Source organism: Phoca vitulina, unplaced genomic scaffold, assembly GCF_004348235.1.
Source record: "Phoca vitulina isolate PV1807 unplaced genomic scaffold, GSC_HSeal_1.0 scaffold2, whole genome shotgun sequence".
Classification (NCBI taxonomy): Eukaryota; Metazoa; Chordata; class Mammalia; order Carnivora; family Phocidae; genus Phoca; species Phoca vitulina.
This window is the reverse complement of record NW_022589705.1, coordinates 25,702,308-25,721,018: the sequence shown is the minus strand read 5'-3', so window position 1 is coordinate 25,721,018 and position 18,711 is coordinate 25,702,308. Positions and strand designations below refer to the sequence as shown.

The following is an 18,711-nucleotide window of genomic DNA, read 5'->3' as shown; positions in this document are numbered from 1 at the left end:
TGGGTCCCATAAGTCCTCCAGGGCCAGATGACAAAGGCAAAATGCCCAAGCATGACTCATCATTAGAAATTAAATTCTTCAATCGCCTTTGATTTTGAAAGGCCCTCAAATTTGAGACTCAAAGTGGCAAGCCAAGGAGACACCCTAAATGCCCATAAATCTCACAACAAAGCATGCACGTGCATGTCCAGATGGACCTTCAGCTCCCTTGGACTTGAGCTTTCTCCTGTATCTTCAGAAACTACTGATTCCCAAGGAATACACTACCTGCCTGTCTTTCTACTTGAGGTTGAGAGGAGTAGGAGAGGAATGAGTATTGTTTTTAACTTAAGTGGTTAAATTTACATAAGACTTCAAGCAAGCCAATGCTCTATAAGCAGCTATTTGGAGGTAGAAGTCTCAATACAACTTCCAACCCACAGAATGATCAAACTGTAGACCACTAAAAGACCACCCACCCACCCCACAGCATGGCTAGAGCTAAGAAATGTGATCTCCCATTTTCTGTCCACCTTCCATTTCTCGGTCCTCTCAGCAGGGGCCATAGCTCTTTCTTCCTCTCTCCCAAGGCACCTGCACATGTGCTTACATCAGTAGGAGTGAGACCACACTTGCCAAGGGCTCACCTCTTAAGATAATGAATGCTGTTTCAGACTTAAATCAGTGCACAGGTACCTACCCTGTGGCAAGCCCAGGGCTAGGCACATAAAACCTACAGCCACATCACCAACTTGCTGTAGCAGATTCAGAAAGAATCAGAGGAGTGTACACATGAATCAAAGAGGAATTAAACTTTCATATGCACATGTGGTATTTGGGCTCCAGGCAAGAATTAGGCTATTGCACTGATCCCAGATCCTATGGTTGATTCTCTTTGGCTCACAGTTAGACCCAATAACATCTAATCTAGTCTTTCTATCTTCAGAAGAAGCTAAATCATACCTGCAATGTGCCTCTCTTTCCCCAAAGGATGTAAAAATTCTAGATTCAGCCAAAGGACTCTGTAGTTTAGGTGAAAAATGCCATTAATATAAAACAGTATTGCAGGATGTCTTGGACTAGAACCCAGACAATACCAGATGACTGTGGGCAAGGAACCATTCCCAGGAGTCAAAAGCATGGCCATTTCCACTTAGTTTTAGCATTCTAAATCAGGAGGGCCTTCAGAGCAAAATCCTATCAGAATATTTTAAAAATGGTGATCAATAAACTCATAAAAGCTAATTCATTAAAAAAAAATCTTTTTCAATCCCATTCTGATGCGGTTAAAAGAGCTATCTAGTTTCTGGGCATTGATACTTTAGCATTTCAGACAAGGCCAAGGAACTCAGGGAAAGGACTATTTCAATTAACCACCAGTCTAGCTGAGGTGCCCTGGCAGTCTGGAAAGGAAAGGAGAGAGCACACATTTGCAATGCAAGTCAAAGCAGCAGGTCTCCCAAACACGGATTCGGATTCCTGTGTCTTTAAGAACAGACCCTCATAAATAGATTGCTTCTGCTGGACACCATGCTCTAAATAAACAGACTCTTCTGGCCGACATACAACTTCCTGTAGGGTTCTGTTGGGTAAAGCTTGAAAAGGCTGCCAAATCCAATGACCAGCAGCTTTTGAGCTGACTTAGAAAACAAGCTACAAAGACTTGAGTCCAGAGTAAACAAAGGAAAAAGCCACATTAAACAGGGAACAAATTACTATACAGGCAGGGATATTTTAAGTGCTCACTGAGCAAAAAAACAAAATAAAAAAAATCACGTTATTAGATATTTAACAATACAGGGTAGAGTAAAATGCCCTCTCTCAATTGGCAGAATCAAGGTTAATTAATTCCAGCAATATTAAGAATTGGCTGGGAATCACCCTCCTACATCGTGAGGACAGATCATTCTTAATGGTCTAACTTCAAACCTGGCTCAGATCGTATGAGCTACCCAAGGGAACAGCATGGAATCAAAAACCATTTAGAGCTTTTTACCCAGCTGAAAGCAAGGACTAACTAGTCTGCTAGCAGATTGACTAAAATCTCTAAGAGTAGAGAAAAATGTAACAAAAACTCAAACAGAGTGGGCAAAGACTGACACAGAGCTCTGGATACTTGAGAGTAAACTGCAGGAGCATGAGGCTCAATTAGGAAAAATAAATCAAAGCCGTAATCCAAAAGGAAGGATACCTGCTTAGCTATGGTGGTTAAGAAGGACCTGAGGACAAACACCAAATCCACAGATATAATGCAAATCAAATAAAGGTACGCTGTGGAAAAGGGGAGTAGCCTGGGGCATCTGGGTGGCTCAGTCAGTTAAGTGTCCGACTCTTGATTTCAGCTCAGGTCATGATCTCAGGGTTGTGGGATCCAGCCCCGGGTCCGGCTCCTTGCTCAGCAGGGAGTCTGCTGGAGATTCTCTCTCTCTCTCTCTCTCCCCCTCTGCCCCTCCCCCCTCTCTTTCTCTCAATCTCTCTCTCTCTAAAATAAATTTTTAAAAAGAAAAGGGAAGTAGCTTAAAAAGACTTACAGTGATACCTTAAATAACATCTTTAGTATCATTCAAGAACCCAATATGCACAATGCAAAAGAGGTCCAAGACTTGGTTCCTGTTCCTAAGGAGTCCACTCACCAGCTGGGTGTGCAAGATTAACACACATGATTCAGCACCAAATAATATAAGAAAATACAGAATCCCATACTCTGAGGAGGTACAGACTGGGGGTGAGGGGAGAAGAAGGGGTTCAAAGCAATCTTTAGAAGAGAGGGAGAGGGAGGAGGGTAAAGGATCACAGAAGGGTTTGGCACAGTCTGAGTTTGGAGAGAAATTCAGGTGGAATTAGGAAAAAAGGTGCGGGGCAATGGATTCACCTGAAAGGTTACAGGTGAGGTTCAGGAATCTGCACTTAAGCATCTCTAAGGGATTCCACAGTTGGAAAGACATGGATCCACAGGGTTAGTCCAAACCCTCACTTATGCAGCCTTTCCACTCATCTTTCACTTTGTTTTTCTTTTTTTTTTTTTAGATTTTTATTTATTTATTTGAGAGAGAGAGAGCATGAGCAGATGGGAGGGGCAGAAGGAGAAGCAGACTCTCCACTAAGCAGGGAGCATGATGCGGGGCTCAATCCCAGGACCCTGGGATCATGACCCAAGCCAAAGGAAGAGGCTTAACCGACTAAGGTGCCCCTCATCTTCCACTTTCAAATCCCAGCCCACCCCACCTCCCACTGTCCCCATCCCTATTCCAGTGGTTGGCAAGCTTTCTCTGCAAATGGCCAGATCATAAATCTTTCAGGCTTTGTCACACTACTCAGCTCTGCCATTATAGTAAGAAAGCAGCCACAGACGATATATAAATGAATGGATATGGCTATATTCCAATAAACTTTATTTACCAAAAAAAAAAAAAAAAAAAAACCAAAAAACAAACCAAAAAAAACAACTTTGTTTACAAAAACAGGCATCACACTGGTGAATGAATAAGCAAAATATGGTATAGCCATCCAATGGAATACTATTCAGGAATAAAAAGGAATGAAATAACTAAGACATGCTACCATATGGCTGAATCTCAAAATGCATTATGTTAAGTGAAAGAAGCCAGTCATAGAAGTCACATACACTGTATGAGTCCATCTAAAGAAAATGTCCAAAATAGGCCAATCTATCAAGAAATAAAGTCGACTGGTGGTTGTCTAGGACCACAGGCAATGGGGAGTGACTGCTAGTGGGTAGAAAGTTTCTTTCTGGAGTGCTGAAATGTAAACTTTATGGTATGTAAATTATGTACATACAAAATAGGCAGCGGGCAGAATTTGGCCCAAAGGCCATAGTTTTGCACTCCTTGAACTGTATACCCCAGCCACACCATGTACATGGAGGAACTTTCCTCTATCTACATGTGGTTTCTGCTTTTCCCTCTGTGTATACTGAGGCCTCTCTCCTCCTCTACCCAGAAACTTCTACTTGACTTTCAAGCCCTTTATTAAATGCTCTCTCTTCTGGGAATCCTTCCCTCACCTGCAGATAGAATTACCACTCCCTCTTTTGGGCTCCTGCAAAATTTTGTTAATTTTAGAACAAATAATGGTCATATTATTTGTCACACTGCACTAAATTTATTTGCCCTCAATCCTCAGTAAGTGCTGAAGACATAAACACAAGTAAGAATGTAGCAGGATGTCTACCTAGCACGCAATGTAGGTCTTCAGTGAGTAACACTGAATGCGTCCGTAAATGAGTGAATTATGAGATATTATGTAGAGAAAATTGTTTTAAGAAGTGATCCACAAGCTAGACTGAAACAATCAGTCCCAGGAAACTGGTTTAAAAAGCTGCAGGGTGAGTGGAGAAGAACACAGAAATTCAAGAGACATTTCAGAGGAAACGTCGATAAAACTTGGTGATTGACCAATACAGGATTTGAAAAGGATGGGTAGATCCAAGAGGGTTCAAAAGTCTCAAGAGAGGTGGTAGCAGTGGCACGGGTGGGACAGGGACGTTGGGCTGATAACCAGCACTGGGGGAAGGAGAAAACTGGCTTACATTCAGTTTTAGAGCTAATAGAAAGAGCTAGCATTTGATTGTTTACTGTGTGCCAGGCACACCTGGCAGCCCTACGTGCCATACGGACACCTCTCAGTCCTCAGTAAACTCTCTCAGAACTGCTACTATCATCTTCATTTCACAGATGAGGAAAGGGGCTTAGAGAATGAAGTAACTCCCCCAGAGGCACATGCTCGGCAAGTGACTGAGCTTAACACCACAAGGACCCTTACTGATAGCTACTCCTCCACAGCACGTCTCAGGCACCTGGGAGCTTGAGGTAAGACCTGAGGGGCAGGGTTCTGGAGAACCCTGACTGGAGCTCTACTGCAGAAGCCTGGAGAGAGCGTTGGGAGTCTTCCACAGGGAGGTGACAACTCAAATCCCGAAAACAAACAAGCTGTCTCAGGGACAAGAGAGAGGGGGAACAAAGGCCAAAGACTACACTCCAGGTAGGAAAGCCTGAGAAGGAACAAAGAGCTGGGAAAGAATCAGAAAAACAGATGGAAAAGTAGAAGGAGAACCAGCCTAAGGTATCATCCTGAAGCCCAGAAGGAGATGCCAGAAAAGGGAGGACAGAAAAAGGAGCTGAGGAGGAACTAAGTGGGGAAAGATGCTATGGGAGAAAGAGCTCTGCCATAGGAATCAGGGTCCCCGGGTTCCAGTCCAGCACTGGCACCAACTTCTTGTTTGACAGCGAATAAGTCGTCACTTCACTCCCTGGCCCTGGTCTCCTCTGTCAGGTAGTTAAAACTGGATTGTCTCCAGTCCTAGCACCCCAGTAGTTGGTCAGAAGGGCATCATCAGAGAGAAGCTCAGGAGAAGAGAAGTCAGGTTGCAGGGAGGAAAGAAGGGAGAGGCAGGACACACAGATGTTCACTCATTCAAGAAGTTGGAGAGGCAAGGATAAGAGAAATACAATGGTGTGGAGAGATGATCAGCAGGGCCAAGTTCACGCATGGCCTCTTCACTGTGGAAGAAAGAAAAGTAAAATAATTAAACACGCTAATTTTCACAGAGATATTCAGAGAATGCAGTGGGGAAACGACCGAAAGTGATATAAGAAACATTTTTGCAGAATATGAGTATTTAAATCAGAGATATTAGCAGTAAATTTCTTTTTATTCTCAAACAAAATGTCAACAGAGCAGATAAGCAATGAAAACAAGAGAGTACAAGTTGGAGATTTGGATACTCTGCACACACAAGCTGGGCACTTGCCCAATCAGCACATCTGGGTCTCAGATTTGTAGACCTGCTCCTTACTTTGGTCTACTGCTTTTTAAAATGCTCTCCAAAATGTCCTTCAAGCAAAAAGTCACATTTTCAAATGTGGAGGGTGCCCCTGTTAAAACATTTTCTAACAACATTTTTAGGAAATTATAATTTTTTAGCAGTCAAGGAGTTATCATGGCAACAACAGCATGGGTCAGGGCTGTAGCCCTAACCTCCATAAAGACAAACACCACACTGGCTAGAAAACTCTGCTGCTGAACAAATTTTAGAGGGGGTCAAGGTAGTCTCTTCTCCAGACTGGGGAAGAGGCAACAATAAGAGAGGCTTTTTCAATCTGTCACCTCCCAGCCAGCAAAGAATACAACCTGGCATTACCTCATGCCAAAATGGCAGAGTCCAATCAGGCTCCATCCCTCTGGTGGGGCAAGGAGCAGTGCTTTCTAAGGGCAATTTTACAGCATCTGGACATTACTGTGATAAATGACAGGGTTTAAGTGACGTGGCCACTCAGCATCTTGGTAGGAATGTTGTAACTTCTTTGCTTAGTTTGTGTCCTCATCTGTCTGCTAAGCCCTGATGTTTACTATTATCGCTCTGATTTCTGCTTTCACTTTTTCTAGAATTCCCAAACCGGGTTTTTGGAGAGTTCTTACTTGAGAGTTGGCTGTAGTTTCTCATTCAACATCTTGCCCCAACATGTCAGAAACCATCCTTGACTAGTGTGGCCAGTTCTAAACTGGCCTGCATCGTCCTCTGTTGAGCCAGCAGCCAGGTCTAGTCGCCATGCTGTCCCCAACCCTGCTCGTCTATCCAGTCCTGGCCTAGCACCTGCATTCTGCCCAGTGGGGTGTCATCACTTAAACTGCACTGAGTGTCTTTGTTCGAGGGAAGGGGCAGCTCCCTTCAAATGATGTGACTGGCCTATTTATTTAGGGTCTCCAATCCTACGTGAGAATCAGATTCAGTTGTCTTTCAAGTTAATGAAATAACTTCCACAGCAAACACTCAAATGAATTGAGAAATGTGACACTTGTCATCAGTTTAACTTTCTGATACATCTGCTGTAGTTCTGCAACAAAATGGTCAGTTCAGAGGCACTCTTACCTAAAAGGCTGGAGTGATTTCCAAAACAACCTCCATTTAAACAAACACCAGGCAGCGTGGATTTGTTTAGGAATGAAATTTCACCAATATACAGTGTGTGTGTGCGAGCAGTTTACTCTGACACTTGCTAAGCATATACTACATGTAAGATCTGAAACATTAATAGCCTTGAGTTTATTTGGATTTTTTCTGCACATACACAGGACTAGCATTAGAAAGTCACTTGTGAATAACTGCAGTGGGAAAAATGCCCCAGACAGAGAAGGAATGTAGCCAGTGTGCTACAGTTCAGTGTGCACTGGATACTTCTGCTCTCACCTAGGTAGTCTCCAAAAAGCCAGTCTTGAAATTCCATATCAGTTCTTTTAGTGGTGATGAGTAAAGTTAAGACACCAGCCCATTCCCCCAACCCCCTCACTGTTCTGTCTATATTTTAGTAACTAAGGGGGAAGAGAGAAGTTGTCCACCTACTAATATTGTGGAAACAGAGGGAAGACTGTGTAGAGGTAGTTAAGTAGGTAGGTAGTAGCGATCTCCAAAATGTTTAATCCCTGAACTTCCAGATACCTCCAAGTAAGCAAAAAAGATGTCAATTCAGATATCAAATCCCACATACTAAAATGCCCGTGTGTTCATTCGTCCCTTGATGTGTTCGTTCTCCCTTATCACATGGTTCAAGCAAGTTTGGTTACAACAAGTCATGGATAGCAAGCAGAGAACAAGTGGGTTACTTGTGTGAAGGCAGCTGAAAGCCTTATGGGGGGGAGGGGAGGAAACAATGGACTATGAAGGGCAGATGGGAGGTGGCATCTAGTGTGGCCATTAACAGCCACAGAAAGTACAAGGGCTCCTCAGCTCCCTGCATTTTATAATTACTAACACTTGATGTGATAATCTTCTAAAGGAGGAAGGAAAAAGGACAGCAAGAGACCAACCTTAATACTGCCCCCAAAGCCACAAGGGAGGGAATGAAAAGGGACTGGGAGCACTGGAATGAGCTATCACAAGCCTATGCAGGAAACCCAAAGCCTCAGTGGGAGACCAGGGGGCTCACCTAACAGGTGGAGCCAAACAAGACTGATGAGCAGGTCTCGTGGCCCGGAACAGGGCAAGAGCTAACGGTAGAAGGGAAGTGGACTGGAAATGCAGGGACAGCTTGGACCGTAGAGTCCAAAAGAGCCAGCATCCACTGCCTCCCTAAGCCTCGTAACCAAGTAACTTTGTGGGTAAGGGAATTGTCAAGAGGCAAGCAGAAGAGTTAGCATTTCAGGTAGATGTGTGAACTTCCTTCTCGTTCTCCCAACTGTGGTTTTTCCTTCCCTCAAAAGAAGCAGGAAAGGAACAACTGTATGCCACAGTCCTCGAGAAGGTACAAAGTAAAAGTGACTTGGAGCCACATGTGTGATTAACCACACATCCCATTTGGCCCTGCCTGCCAAGAAGCGTGGATCCAAATTTCATCGTCAGTTGTACCAACCACATTAACCCATACAGCTCACAACTGTGCTTTTCTTTTTTCTTTGTCCTCATTCTGCAGTTCTGCTTATACTGTTGAGATGTCTTGCTTTAGAATGAGGCAGAGAATAAGCAAATACATGGAAGTAGGAAGGGCTCTGAATTAGTAAACCTGGTCCCTTTCCCATGACAATGGAGCCTTCCAGAACTTTCCTCCATACAGCCAGTTACTGGCACATCCATTAACAGTTGCTGCTTTAATGTCAGGACAAATACATAAATTTAAACACCATGTCCTTTTTATGCACGTAGGTAATGCTGACTAGGGGCTTACCCGCAGCAGCTTTTCCTTGTAAACAGGCAATTAGATAAGTCGGAAATAGAAAAGACACATCACCACATAAAAGCAGGTCGCAATAAAAATTAGATAGGAAACAAAACTGTTGCCATTCCAGCAACTAATGAAAGTATGTTACAGTAAACAAACCTCTGGTGGTGCTATAACTCCTCTCAGGAATCAGGAAACACCCTGAAGGCCCAAACTCTGATGGGGGGTGGGGGTGCATTTTACTTTGAAGTCAAAGAGCAAGAGGAGCTGGTTTTTACAGGATGAAAATGATGACACCAGTGCTGCCTGCTTATACTAAAAGACAAAACTGATCTCTCAGGGCTGTTTACTGTCTTCTGCCCTTCTCTGTCGCCAGAGAGTCTTTTTCAAGTTTCCTGTTCACTTCCAGGCCTGTTGTTTCCAAAACCAATGATTACAAATGAGAGGTGTGGTCTCAGATGAAAAATACAATTATAGGTCTCTATGTTGTCCTGAGGAGACCCAGCGGGGAGGCCAATGGCAAAATGGTGCTTTGCTACATAAGGCTTTGTATACATTACTGTAACAAGCGAGTTTCTGATCCAAATTCTCTGCTGGCCTATAAAATTGTTTATCTAACTTAAGCGCAACTGTTTCCCCAAATCTTGTCAACCTGCTGTGGTTATTACTTCCAGGTGTAGGATCTGTCACCTCCTCCGCACAGGAAAAGCAGCAGCCTCTCCTCAGCTTTAGAACCTTAAGACTCCTTAGAGGTAGGAATTTAGCAAAATGTTAGAGAAGGGTTGATTTACAATAGATCTTACTGCTGATCCTGCACCAATAACAAGCTGGGGGAAAGAGGGTTGATTTAGTAATTCCCTCCCATTTAAGGAGGACATGGTGAAAAACAACTACCTTGGTCACCAGAGTCAAAGTCAATTATACCTGGGAGCCAATATGGCATTCTTTTTGCTAATTTGTAAGCAATTACCTCATTTCATTTTGAAAAATATTTGCCTTTAATATTCAGTAGAGGCATACAGAAAGGCTACCTCTGGTCCTCCCACTATCACCCCCAAAACAGATCAGCTGTGATTTTTAGCACAGACCATGTCATAGCATATCTACAAAAACCAAGTTATCCACTGAGAACAATAGAAAAAGCAGGTTGGAAGACGAAGCAATCTTGGTTTAAAAAAAAAGTGAATACAGACAAGATAAACTTTACTGGCTAACTTAGAATACTAGCAGGTTGTATTACTGTCTTTTAAACAGCTTTACTGGGGTGCCTGGGTGGCTCAGTCAGTTAAGCGTCTGCCTTCAGCTCAGGTCATGATCCCAGGGTCCTGGGATCGAGCCCCTCATCAGGCTCCCTGCTCAGCGAGAAGCCTGCTTCTCCCTCTCCCCCTGCTTGTACTCTCTCGCTCTCTGTCAAATAAATAAATAAAATCTTTTTAAAAAATAAAAAAAACCAGCTTTACTGAGATAAAATTCACATACCATAAAATCCACCCATTTAAAATGCAATCCAGTGGTTTTTAATATATTCACATTTATCAATGGTGTTTAGCATATTCATATTCAATGGGGGGACCATCACCACAATTTAATTTTAGAATATTTCTGTCCCTCCCAAAGAAACCTCGTACTCATTAGCAGTCAACCCCCACTTCTCTCTTTTGCCCTTCAGCCCTAAGCAACCGCTAACTTGCTTTTTATCTCTATAAATCTGTCTTTTCTGGACATTTCATACAAATGGATTCATATAATATGTGGCCTTTTGTTTTCTGCCTTCTTTGTCTTCTGTCACTTAGCATCATGTCTTCGAGGTTCCTCCAGGGAGCAGCATGCGTCAGTATTTCATTCCTTCTTATTGCTGAGTAATATTTCACTGTGTGGACAGACCACATTTTATTTACCCATTCATCAGTAGATGGACATTCAGGTTGTTTCCACTTTTTAACTAATATGAGTAACGCTGCCATGAGCATCCATGGACAAGTTTTTGTGTGGACATAGGTTATCACTTCTCTTGGGTATACAGTTAGGAAAGTGGAATTGCTGGGTCACGTAGTTCAAATGATTTTAAAAACTGCATGGCTGCACAGTCATTCATGAAGAAGGTGAGAGAGATTTAATATTTCTCCACCCCCATCTTACCATCCATAAACAATCTCTCTTTGCTTCTCTTTTCATTCTCTCGTGGCCCAACTGCTCGTGTTATCCTCTACACTCACTCTCTATACATAAAATAGTCCAAGGTCTACTATATGAGGGCAGCTCAGAGCCAGATGGAATTTCCAAAGATCACATATCCCAACATCTTGTTTTCAAACAGGATTGAACTACAACCATCTAATTCTTAGAAAGTCCCCAAAGAAAGAAAGAATGCAATTGCCCTCAGGTGCCCAGTCTCGGAAATATCTTCAAATCACTAACCCCAAATCATACCTATACTATATGAATACTGAAGAAAGAGAAAAATGTTTAGGTTTTTAAGCAAATTTTAGAGCCTATCCCCTCTAGGCCCTATCTCTTTACTCCCTCACTGAACATACCATGTCCCCAGATGCTGGCTAGTTTGATGTATCCTCTGGACTGCGTGAATGTTTTAATCTAACACCGAAATGCAAGTGTAGGAGAACTCAGTGGTCATTCCTAGAGGTATTTTTCGTTTGCTTCGATAGTCTTATTTGAATCTACTGTCACAGTCAACAACAGTAACGCACAATTTAACATCCAGAATGTCTGCTGTTGCTGCTTCTGTAATAGCTCGAACTTTTCTTTTCCTTCTTAGTTCCTCTGAGAAAGCACATATAAAATGAGTAATTATTGCTGCTAAAGAATTGCTGGAGTCAGCAACGCTTCATAGGAACTGCATTTCCTCCTCCTCCTTTCCCTCCCACCACAAAGTCTCCCCCATACTTTAAGAATTAAAGACATGTTACCAGGATAAAGAAATCTGCCCTGAAAGAGGCATTGCTGCAACCATGGCAAGCAACCAAAAGTATTAACAATAATTTCCAATGGAGCTGAAAAGGTTAGATGATTTGTCTTCGAAACGAGCCAACTCTGCACACTTTCACGAGATTAAGATCAGTTTGCTTTTCCTTCTGGACACCTCACCTCTCCTACTCCTACTCCCCCCAAAAGGCAGAGTAGTTAAGGCACATAAACAAACAGTTCTGGAAATTAACTTCCCTGACCAGAAGAAAACTCAAAGATAAATTCCATTTGGCATTAGTTTTCCTACACTTCGCTGTGATCAGGATTTATTGTGGTTTCTCTCTCCCTGGAAAGGGAATACCTGATTGATAACATTTCTGAGACACAGAAGCTTAAAAATAGAAAGAATGACAACTGCGTGTAATCTTAAAAGAAGTATGATGACCGTTACCCACAATCTAGGTCATTTCTGAGCCACAGGAAAGAGAAGGCCACTTTCCTCTTACTGTGATGACCTTGTGAAAGTGAGTTATTTCTGCACCTGTCTGTCACCTGTAAAATGAGGATAATAACAGGACTTCGTGGGGTAAGTGTATGAATGCTTCAAAGAGTGCTGAGGACAGGTGAAATACCAAGGCACTATGAGCTTGGCTCATCACCATCACCACCACCTAGACCATCGCTATCTTCGAGAAGCTGCCCAGATGGCATAAGGAGCTAACCTCCAGGGCTTTTCAGGCAAGTACAAAGTACTGCCCTCTTTACTCGAATGTTTCCTATTTCCATCGACTCATCCTGCAGGAGCAACAGGTTCATAAGACAAAGCAAAGAAAGAAGAAAGGTCACAGGAGAGGATGAGAAAGATCTTTTACAATTACAGAAAAATGGCACCTATTTTGTTTTTTCACAGCCATGTTTCAAAGATGAAATCCTTAAGAACATTCTTTCCAATATGGGAAGTCAGGAAAGTTACGAAGCTGAAAAATCTCTCTAGAAAGAAGTCCTAGAGTTGCCTGGTCCAGAGAGCAATCTGTTATATGAAATCCTTCTCTTGAGTGTACAGTATGTCCCCCTCCCCACTTACATAACATGAGCATCCTTGTTAAACTCAGGATGGAAAAAAAAAAAAGGCCTCTTTTTTCAGAGAAGTGTCTTTACAAGCTCAGAGGGGCAGTAAGCAGAAAACTGGCACCTGCGCCTACCTCTTTCTGGGGCTGGCCGAGCCCCGGGTCAGCAGCACGGAGGTTCAGGACGTGCACCTCTTGCGGCAGCCCCGTTGTCCCTCTGCTGGCACACCCGGACAAGACGGTGAAGCTCTCCATCAAGGCCTGCACCGGATGGGAGGCATTGACGGGCGACAACTCACACTGGGTACTGGGCTCCGGACCTGCGGAGGGAAGCACAAACACAGACCCCTCAGAAACAGCAATGAATTATGCTACAGTTAAATTAATTATCCTAGATGATCAAGCCACTGCCAATCCACCAGAGGAACCTCTCCAGGTAAGTTGTTTCCAGAACTCAATGGCAAAAAAGCTTAGCCTATTCTAAAACCCCAATCTCTAAATTCCTTTTAGATGATTTTGATATGTACTTAATTATTTAAATTCCCTTTTAGACACACAAGTCCACAAATGTATTCCTCCGGATGGAGGAAACCTCCCGTTTCACATCTGTGTTCAATTCTTTCATCCTCTCTTAGAAGAAAACCAGAAATAAACGGAATAAATTGCCTAAAGCCCAATCATAGTATGCATAAATAATATTTAACAACTAAAATTGCACCAAAAAGTATAAGATACAGTTCCTTACCTTTAACCACCCCCCCCCCCTTCTTAGAGAGAGCAAAACAAACTTAAGAACAATACAAAACAAGATATAACCAGCACGGGCAATTGGGGCCAGAGTTGTATAGCAAAGTTGGGGCCAGAGATCAGAAAACAATCCTCCCAAGAAAGGGAGAAGCATATGAGTAGAGCCTCAAATAGAAAAAGTAGAACCCTGATCACTCTTGGCTCCTGCTTCCTCATTCTGCCTTTCTCTAATAATCAGAACTTAAATCCTAACATCCATTCCTGCCCATCTCTACCTCCTATGGTCCTCATCGCCTCTGTCTCTAGACAACTGTCTCTAGTCTTCCTAAAAGGAGACTCTGGTGTCCAGCACTCCAAGCCACCTTCCATGCAAGCACCGTCCACCTCACCCAGGGTGCTCAATGGGATGGTCACTCCCAATGCGAACGCCTGCCCCTCCCATCTCTGCCGGCATGTCCTGTCCCTTAAGGACTGCTGGCCTGTGAATAGAGCCCAAGCTCCCTAACCAGGCACACAAGGTCTTTCTTGATCAGCCCCTTCCTCTCTCTCCAGCCTCACCCCACCTCACTCCAGCAACCCCAACTGCCTTCTCCAAAGATACCATGATGTGTCTTCACTCCACGTCTTTATTCAAGCTTGTTTCCTTTACCCAAATTCCTCTTCCACTCTAACTCTGCCCCACAACAAACACCCCAAGCCAAGAGAGGTACTCTTCCTCCAACCTCACATAATTTCTCCGCCCATCTCTGCAATTTCTACACTGTAACCACCAGTGTATATCCATCTGTCTCTGCTAGTCCAGTGTGACCTCCCGGGCGGTGGGTTACTCATCTCTGCATCCTCAGCACCCATCACAGCACCTGGCGTGTACGAGATGCCCAAAAAATATTTGTGAAATGAATCGCTGAGCTTTAAAATAAATTGTTCCCTCCCTGATTGGTGATTAGGGCACCATTCTGGGGACTTGGATTTGGCTGTAGGGAGCGAACAGGGGAAATAGATTGCTACAATGATATGAGGTACAACCCCACTTGGGCCTCATTGCACACTGGCTGGATAGATAGAGAGGGACATCCAAGAAGAAGGAGGAACCGCGATACGCCTCTGCAAGTTTGGTGTTGTCTCCATTTGATACCTGGGGAGACTGGGACTTGAACATACAGCGTCCTCTAAACCACAGCCTTCCAAATGGAACCCAATGAAAGACCTGAACACACTCCAATTAGTTCTTCCTGACTTCTACATATTAAAAGTACTCTCCAGGACCATAGGCCCAGTGTAAAATGCAAATGCAGTTCAGAACCAGGCAATCCTGCACCCCCACTGCTAGACTATAAGCAGACACCCTGCCTGGTGTGCCAAGTCTATTTCAGAACTCACGGAAATTATCGAGGCTGATAAAAGTTATCTGGTCTGAAATGAAGTATGTACCTTCTCAAATAATCACTACTGCTCTCTGTGCTGCCGAACTGTGCCCAGCTGCTTTCTGAGAAACAGAGGTGGTGAAGGAAGATGTCACAGTGGCAGAAGGCAGGAGGTACTGGACATCTGATTCCTGAAGTCCCCGGGTACGGCAAACAGGATGAGCAGGTGCTCCCCCTACTGTTTCCCCTCTGGCCTCCCCAACCGCAGTGGGACACCTGCTGTATTTCATACCCCACAGCTCCGGAGTCTCCTACTCCTACTCAACTGTGGGGACACACTCAACTCTGGGGAACTGGTTTCACACCTTCCTGCCACAAATGTGCCATTATCACAAATTAAGCGCAAATAAAAATGCTTTTCAGGGTGGGGGGATGGGTGAAGTAGGTGATGGGGATTAAGGAGTGTACTTGTCATGAGCGCCTGGTGATGCATGGAAGGGCTGAATCACGATACTGTACACCTGAAATGAATACTACAGTGCATGTTAACTAACTGGAATTTAAATAAAAACCTAAAAAGGGGCACCTGGCTGGCTCAGTCAGTAGAGCATCTGACTCTTGATCTTGGGGTCGTGAGTTTGGTTGTTTTTTTTTTTTTTTTAAGATTTTTATTTATTTATTGAGAGAGAGAGAGAGAGAGCAAGCACAAGACAGAGCATGAGTGGGAGGAGGGGTAGAGAAAGAAGGAGAAACAGATACCCTGCTGAGGATCCTGGGATCATGACCTGAGCCAAAGGCAGACAGTTAACTGACTAAACCACCCAGTCACCCCTGGTGTTATGAGTTTGAGCCCCATGCTGGGTGTAGAGATTACACAAAAAATTAAAAAAAAAAAAAACTTTTCACCTCCATTTTTGTATGCATGTGCAAAGCTCCACCTGGCCTGTGGTTCCACCCAGAACATATCTGCAATCTGCTTGACTTGCCCTCCTCCTTGCAACACCACCATTACCCATCAGGATCTTTCTTAAATCACCACACTGCTCATCTCCACACTGGGGTTAGAGCAAAAACTCACTGGCAACAAATCAGAGGATAAGGTATTTCCCAAAGTGGGAGGGAACCAGAGAGGGGACACCCCCAGCACTGAGGACTAGCAATCCTCACCTTAGAACCTATGGTTTCTGTCCTGCCAGAGTCCAGGGCAAGGCAAATCCCACTTAATGGGCTACAGTTCCAGCTATGTGTTATACGAATCAGCCCAAGGTCAAAGAAAAAAGAAAGCAATGCACAGGGCACACTCTGATCAAGTGATTGGATAACTGCACTTTAGAGAGACCCACTGGGGTCAATGTTTAAACACACTCCATATAGAGTATCTCTGACCCTCAGACACACCAGAGTAGTAGTTTTTGAGGTTCCTTAATGAATTTTTTGCCACCAAGTTTAAAAAAAAAAAAAGCTACAAAATATGATTAAGCTATCCTTAAAGCCAAGAAAGCAAGAAAGAAAAGAGGAGCGCCTGGGTGGCTCAGTCGTTAAGCGTCTGCCTTCGGCTCGGGTCATGGTCCCAGGGTCCTGAGATCGAGCCCCGCATCAGGCTCCCTGCTCATTTGGAAGCCAGCTTCTCCCTCTCCCACCACCCCCCACCCCCCGCTTGTATTCCCTCTCTCGCTGTGTCTCTGTCAAATAAATAAATAAAATCTTAAAAAAAAAAAAAAGAAAAGAAATTAGGAATTATCCACCCTTATCCTCCAAAGGTATATAAGAAATGGTGCCTTCAACAATTCAACATACAATGTCACTCTGGTGTAGTAAAAAATTAAAACAAACTGCTCCTATTTATTAAGTGCTCACTATAGGCTAGGCAGTGCTAGGTCTATACAACCTTGGACACCATTATAAGGAAGTGGTATTATCCCTATTTTAAAGAAAAGGAAAATAAGTTCAAGGCACTTAAGTAAGTGCTTTAAGGTTGCCCAGTCACCCAAGGACTGAGACTGACACCTATCTCTGGGGCTCACATCTCTGTATGGTGAAATTTTCATAAAAACATATTGGACATTTAAGGAAGAAATTATACCAATTCTCTACAATCTCTCTCAGAAAACAGGAGCAGAGGAAATACCTCCTAACTCATTGTATGAGGTCAGCATTACCCTAACACCAAAACCAGACAAAGATATTGCAAGAAAACTATAGACCGGTATCTCTCATGAACACAGATGTAAAAATCCTCAACAAAATAATAGCAAATTGAATCCAACAATGTAAAAAAGAACTATACACTGCAACCAAGTAGATTTATCCCAGATACATAACATCTGAAAATCAATTGATGTAATCCATCTCATCAACTGGCTGAAGAAGAAAAATCAGAAGAAAAAAGTCACATGCTCATATCAACAGATGCAGAAAAAGCGTGTGACAAAATCTAACAGTCATTCTTGATAAAAACTCTGAGCAAACTAAGGACAGGAACTTCCTCAACTGGATAAAGAGCATGTAAAAAAAAAAAAAAAAGCCAACAACAACCCTATAGCTAACATCATACTTAATGGTGAGAAACTAGAAGCTTTCTCATTAACATCAGGAATAAGGCAAGGATGTCCCCTCTTACCACTCCTTGTCAACACTGTACTGGAAGTCCTAGCTAATGTGTAGCTAGGTATGGCCATGTGACCAAATTCTGGTTAGTAAGCTATAGCCAGAGGTGATACATGCAATTTCTAGGAGGTTTCTTATGAAGGAAAGGAGCTATGTTCTTCTGTCCTTTCCTCCTTCCTGTTAACTGGAATACAGATGTGCTGGGTAGGGCCAGAGCAGACATCCTGGGCCATAAAATGGAAACAACATGCTGACTGGGACAAAGCAGTAAGACAGAAGTTGCCTGGGTCCTTGATGAACATGGAGCCACTGGATCAGCTCTGGACTGCTTCTTTTTATATGGAACACGTGTAACTTTTATTCAAGCCAATATTATTTTGGGTTTTCTGACACTCGTAGCTTAATCTACCTTTATTTTACTTCATCAAAAATGCCAACCTTCTTCGCACCAGAGACTTCACATACAAGGTGTCCTCCAGGAAGACTTTCCCATCATTCCTGTTCCTTTCCCCTGCCTTGGTGTGGCAAATTCCTACTCATTCTTCAGATCTCTCAAGAAAGCTCCTCTTACTTCTCTTACATTAGACATACACTTTTTAATACTCTCATGGTACTCTTCATTTCTCTTCATTGCACTTCATGTGGTTATACTTATATAATTATTTGTGCAATGATTTGTTTATGTCTACATACACCCAAAGACTGCAAACACCACAGAAGAATGGAACCCTATCATTCTGTTTATTGCTGTATCTCTCATCCCAGCATAATGTCGAGCACCCAGTATACACTCAAATATTAGTGAGGGAAGGGGAGGAAGAGCAAAGGGAAAGAACCACGAGATGCTCAATGCTCAAAGGATTTCATACAAATAGGAGACTCTATCCCAGAGTTCTTCCTTTCACTCTTTACCCAGTAGCCAAAACTTCAATCTTGTATTAAAGGGGGGAAAAAAATATCAATCATGAGATGAGGGAGGTGGCATTTTGAGTTGCTAAGAATCAAGTCCCAGTGGGGGCTTCCCCACCCTCAAATGTCACAGCAGGCAGGAACCACAAACTTGTTTTTGTCCTCGCCTCCCAAACCCTCGGCTGGCAAGGCCCTTCCCTTCAGGTGGCACACGACTTCCCTCTGCCATCAGCAAGCCCCCAGCCTCCTGCCTCCTCTGCGTCAGGCCCAGGCCTTGCCGACCCCCTCCTGAAGCCACAGCCTGCCTCTATGTACTGGCCTCCCGGCCCTCCCCACTGGCCTCCGAGTGGCTTCAACTGCAGGCTGTTCACGCAATGCCAGAGCCACATCCAGTGAGCAAAGCTTCCACCTGGGAGGAGTGTGACCCACCGCCAGGCTCTA

The 18,711-nt window shown here is 43.6% G+C and overlaps 1 protein-coding gene across 3 annotated transcripts in view; it reads right to left on the bottom strand.

Annotated features, from left to right (window-relative positions):
* The window catches only part of TGFBR3 (transforming growth factor beta receptor 3), a 194,445-nt gene that overhangs the window by 98,661 nt on the left and 77,073 nt on the right, over positions 1 to 18,711 (bottom strand). For all 3 annotated transcript variants that reach the window (XM_032423884.1, XM_032423898.1, XM_032423891.1), the window contains exon 3: positions 12,779 to 12,963. In XM_032423884.1, the coding sequence (XP_032279775.1) occupies positions 12,779 to 12,963 (185 nt within the window). The remainder of the gene's footprint in view (positions 1 to 12,778; positions 12,964 to 18,711) is intronic.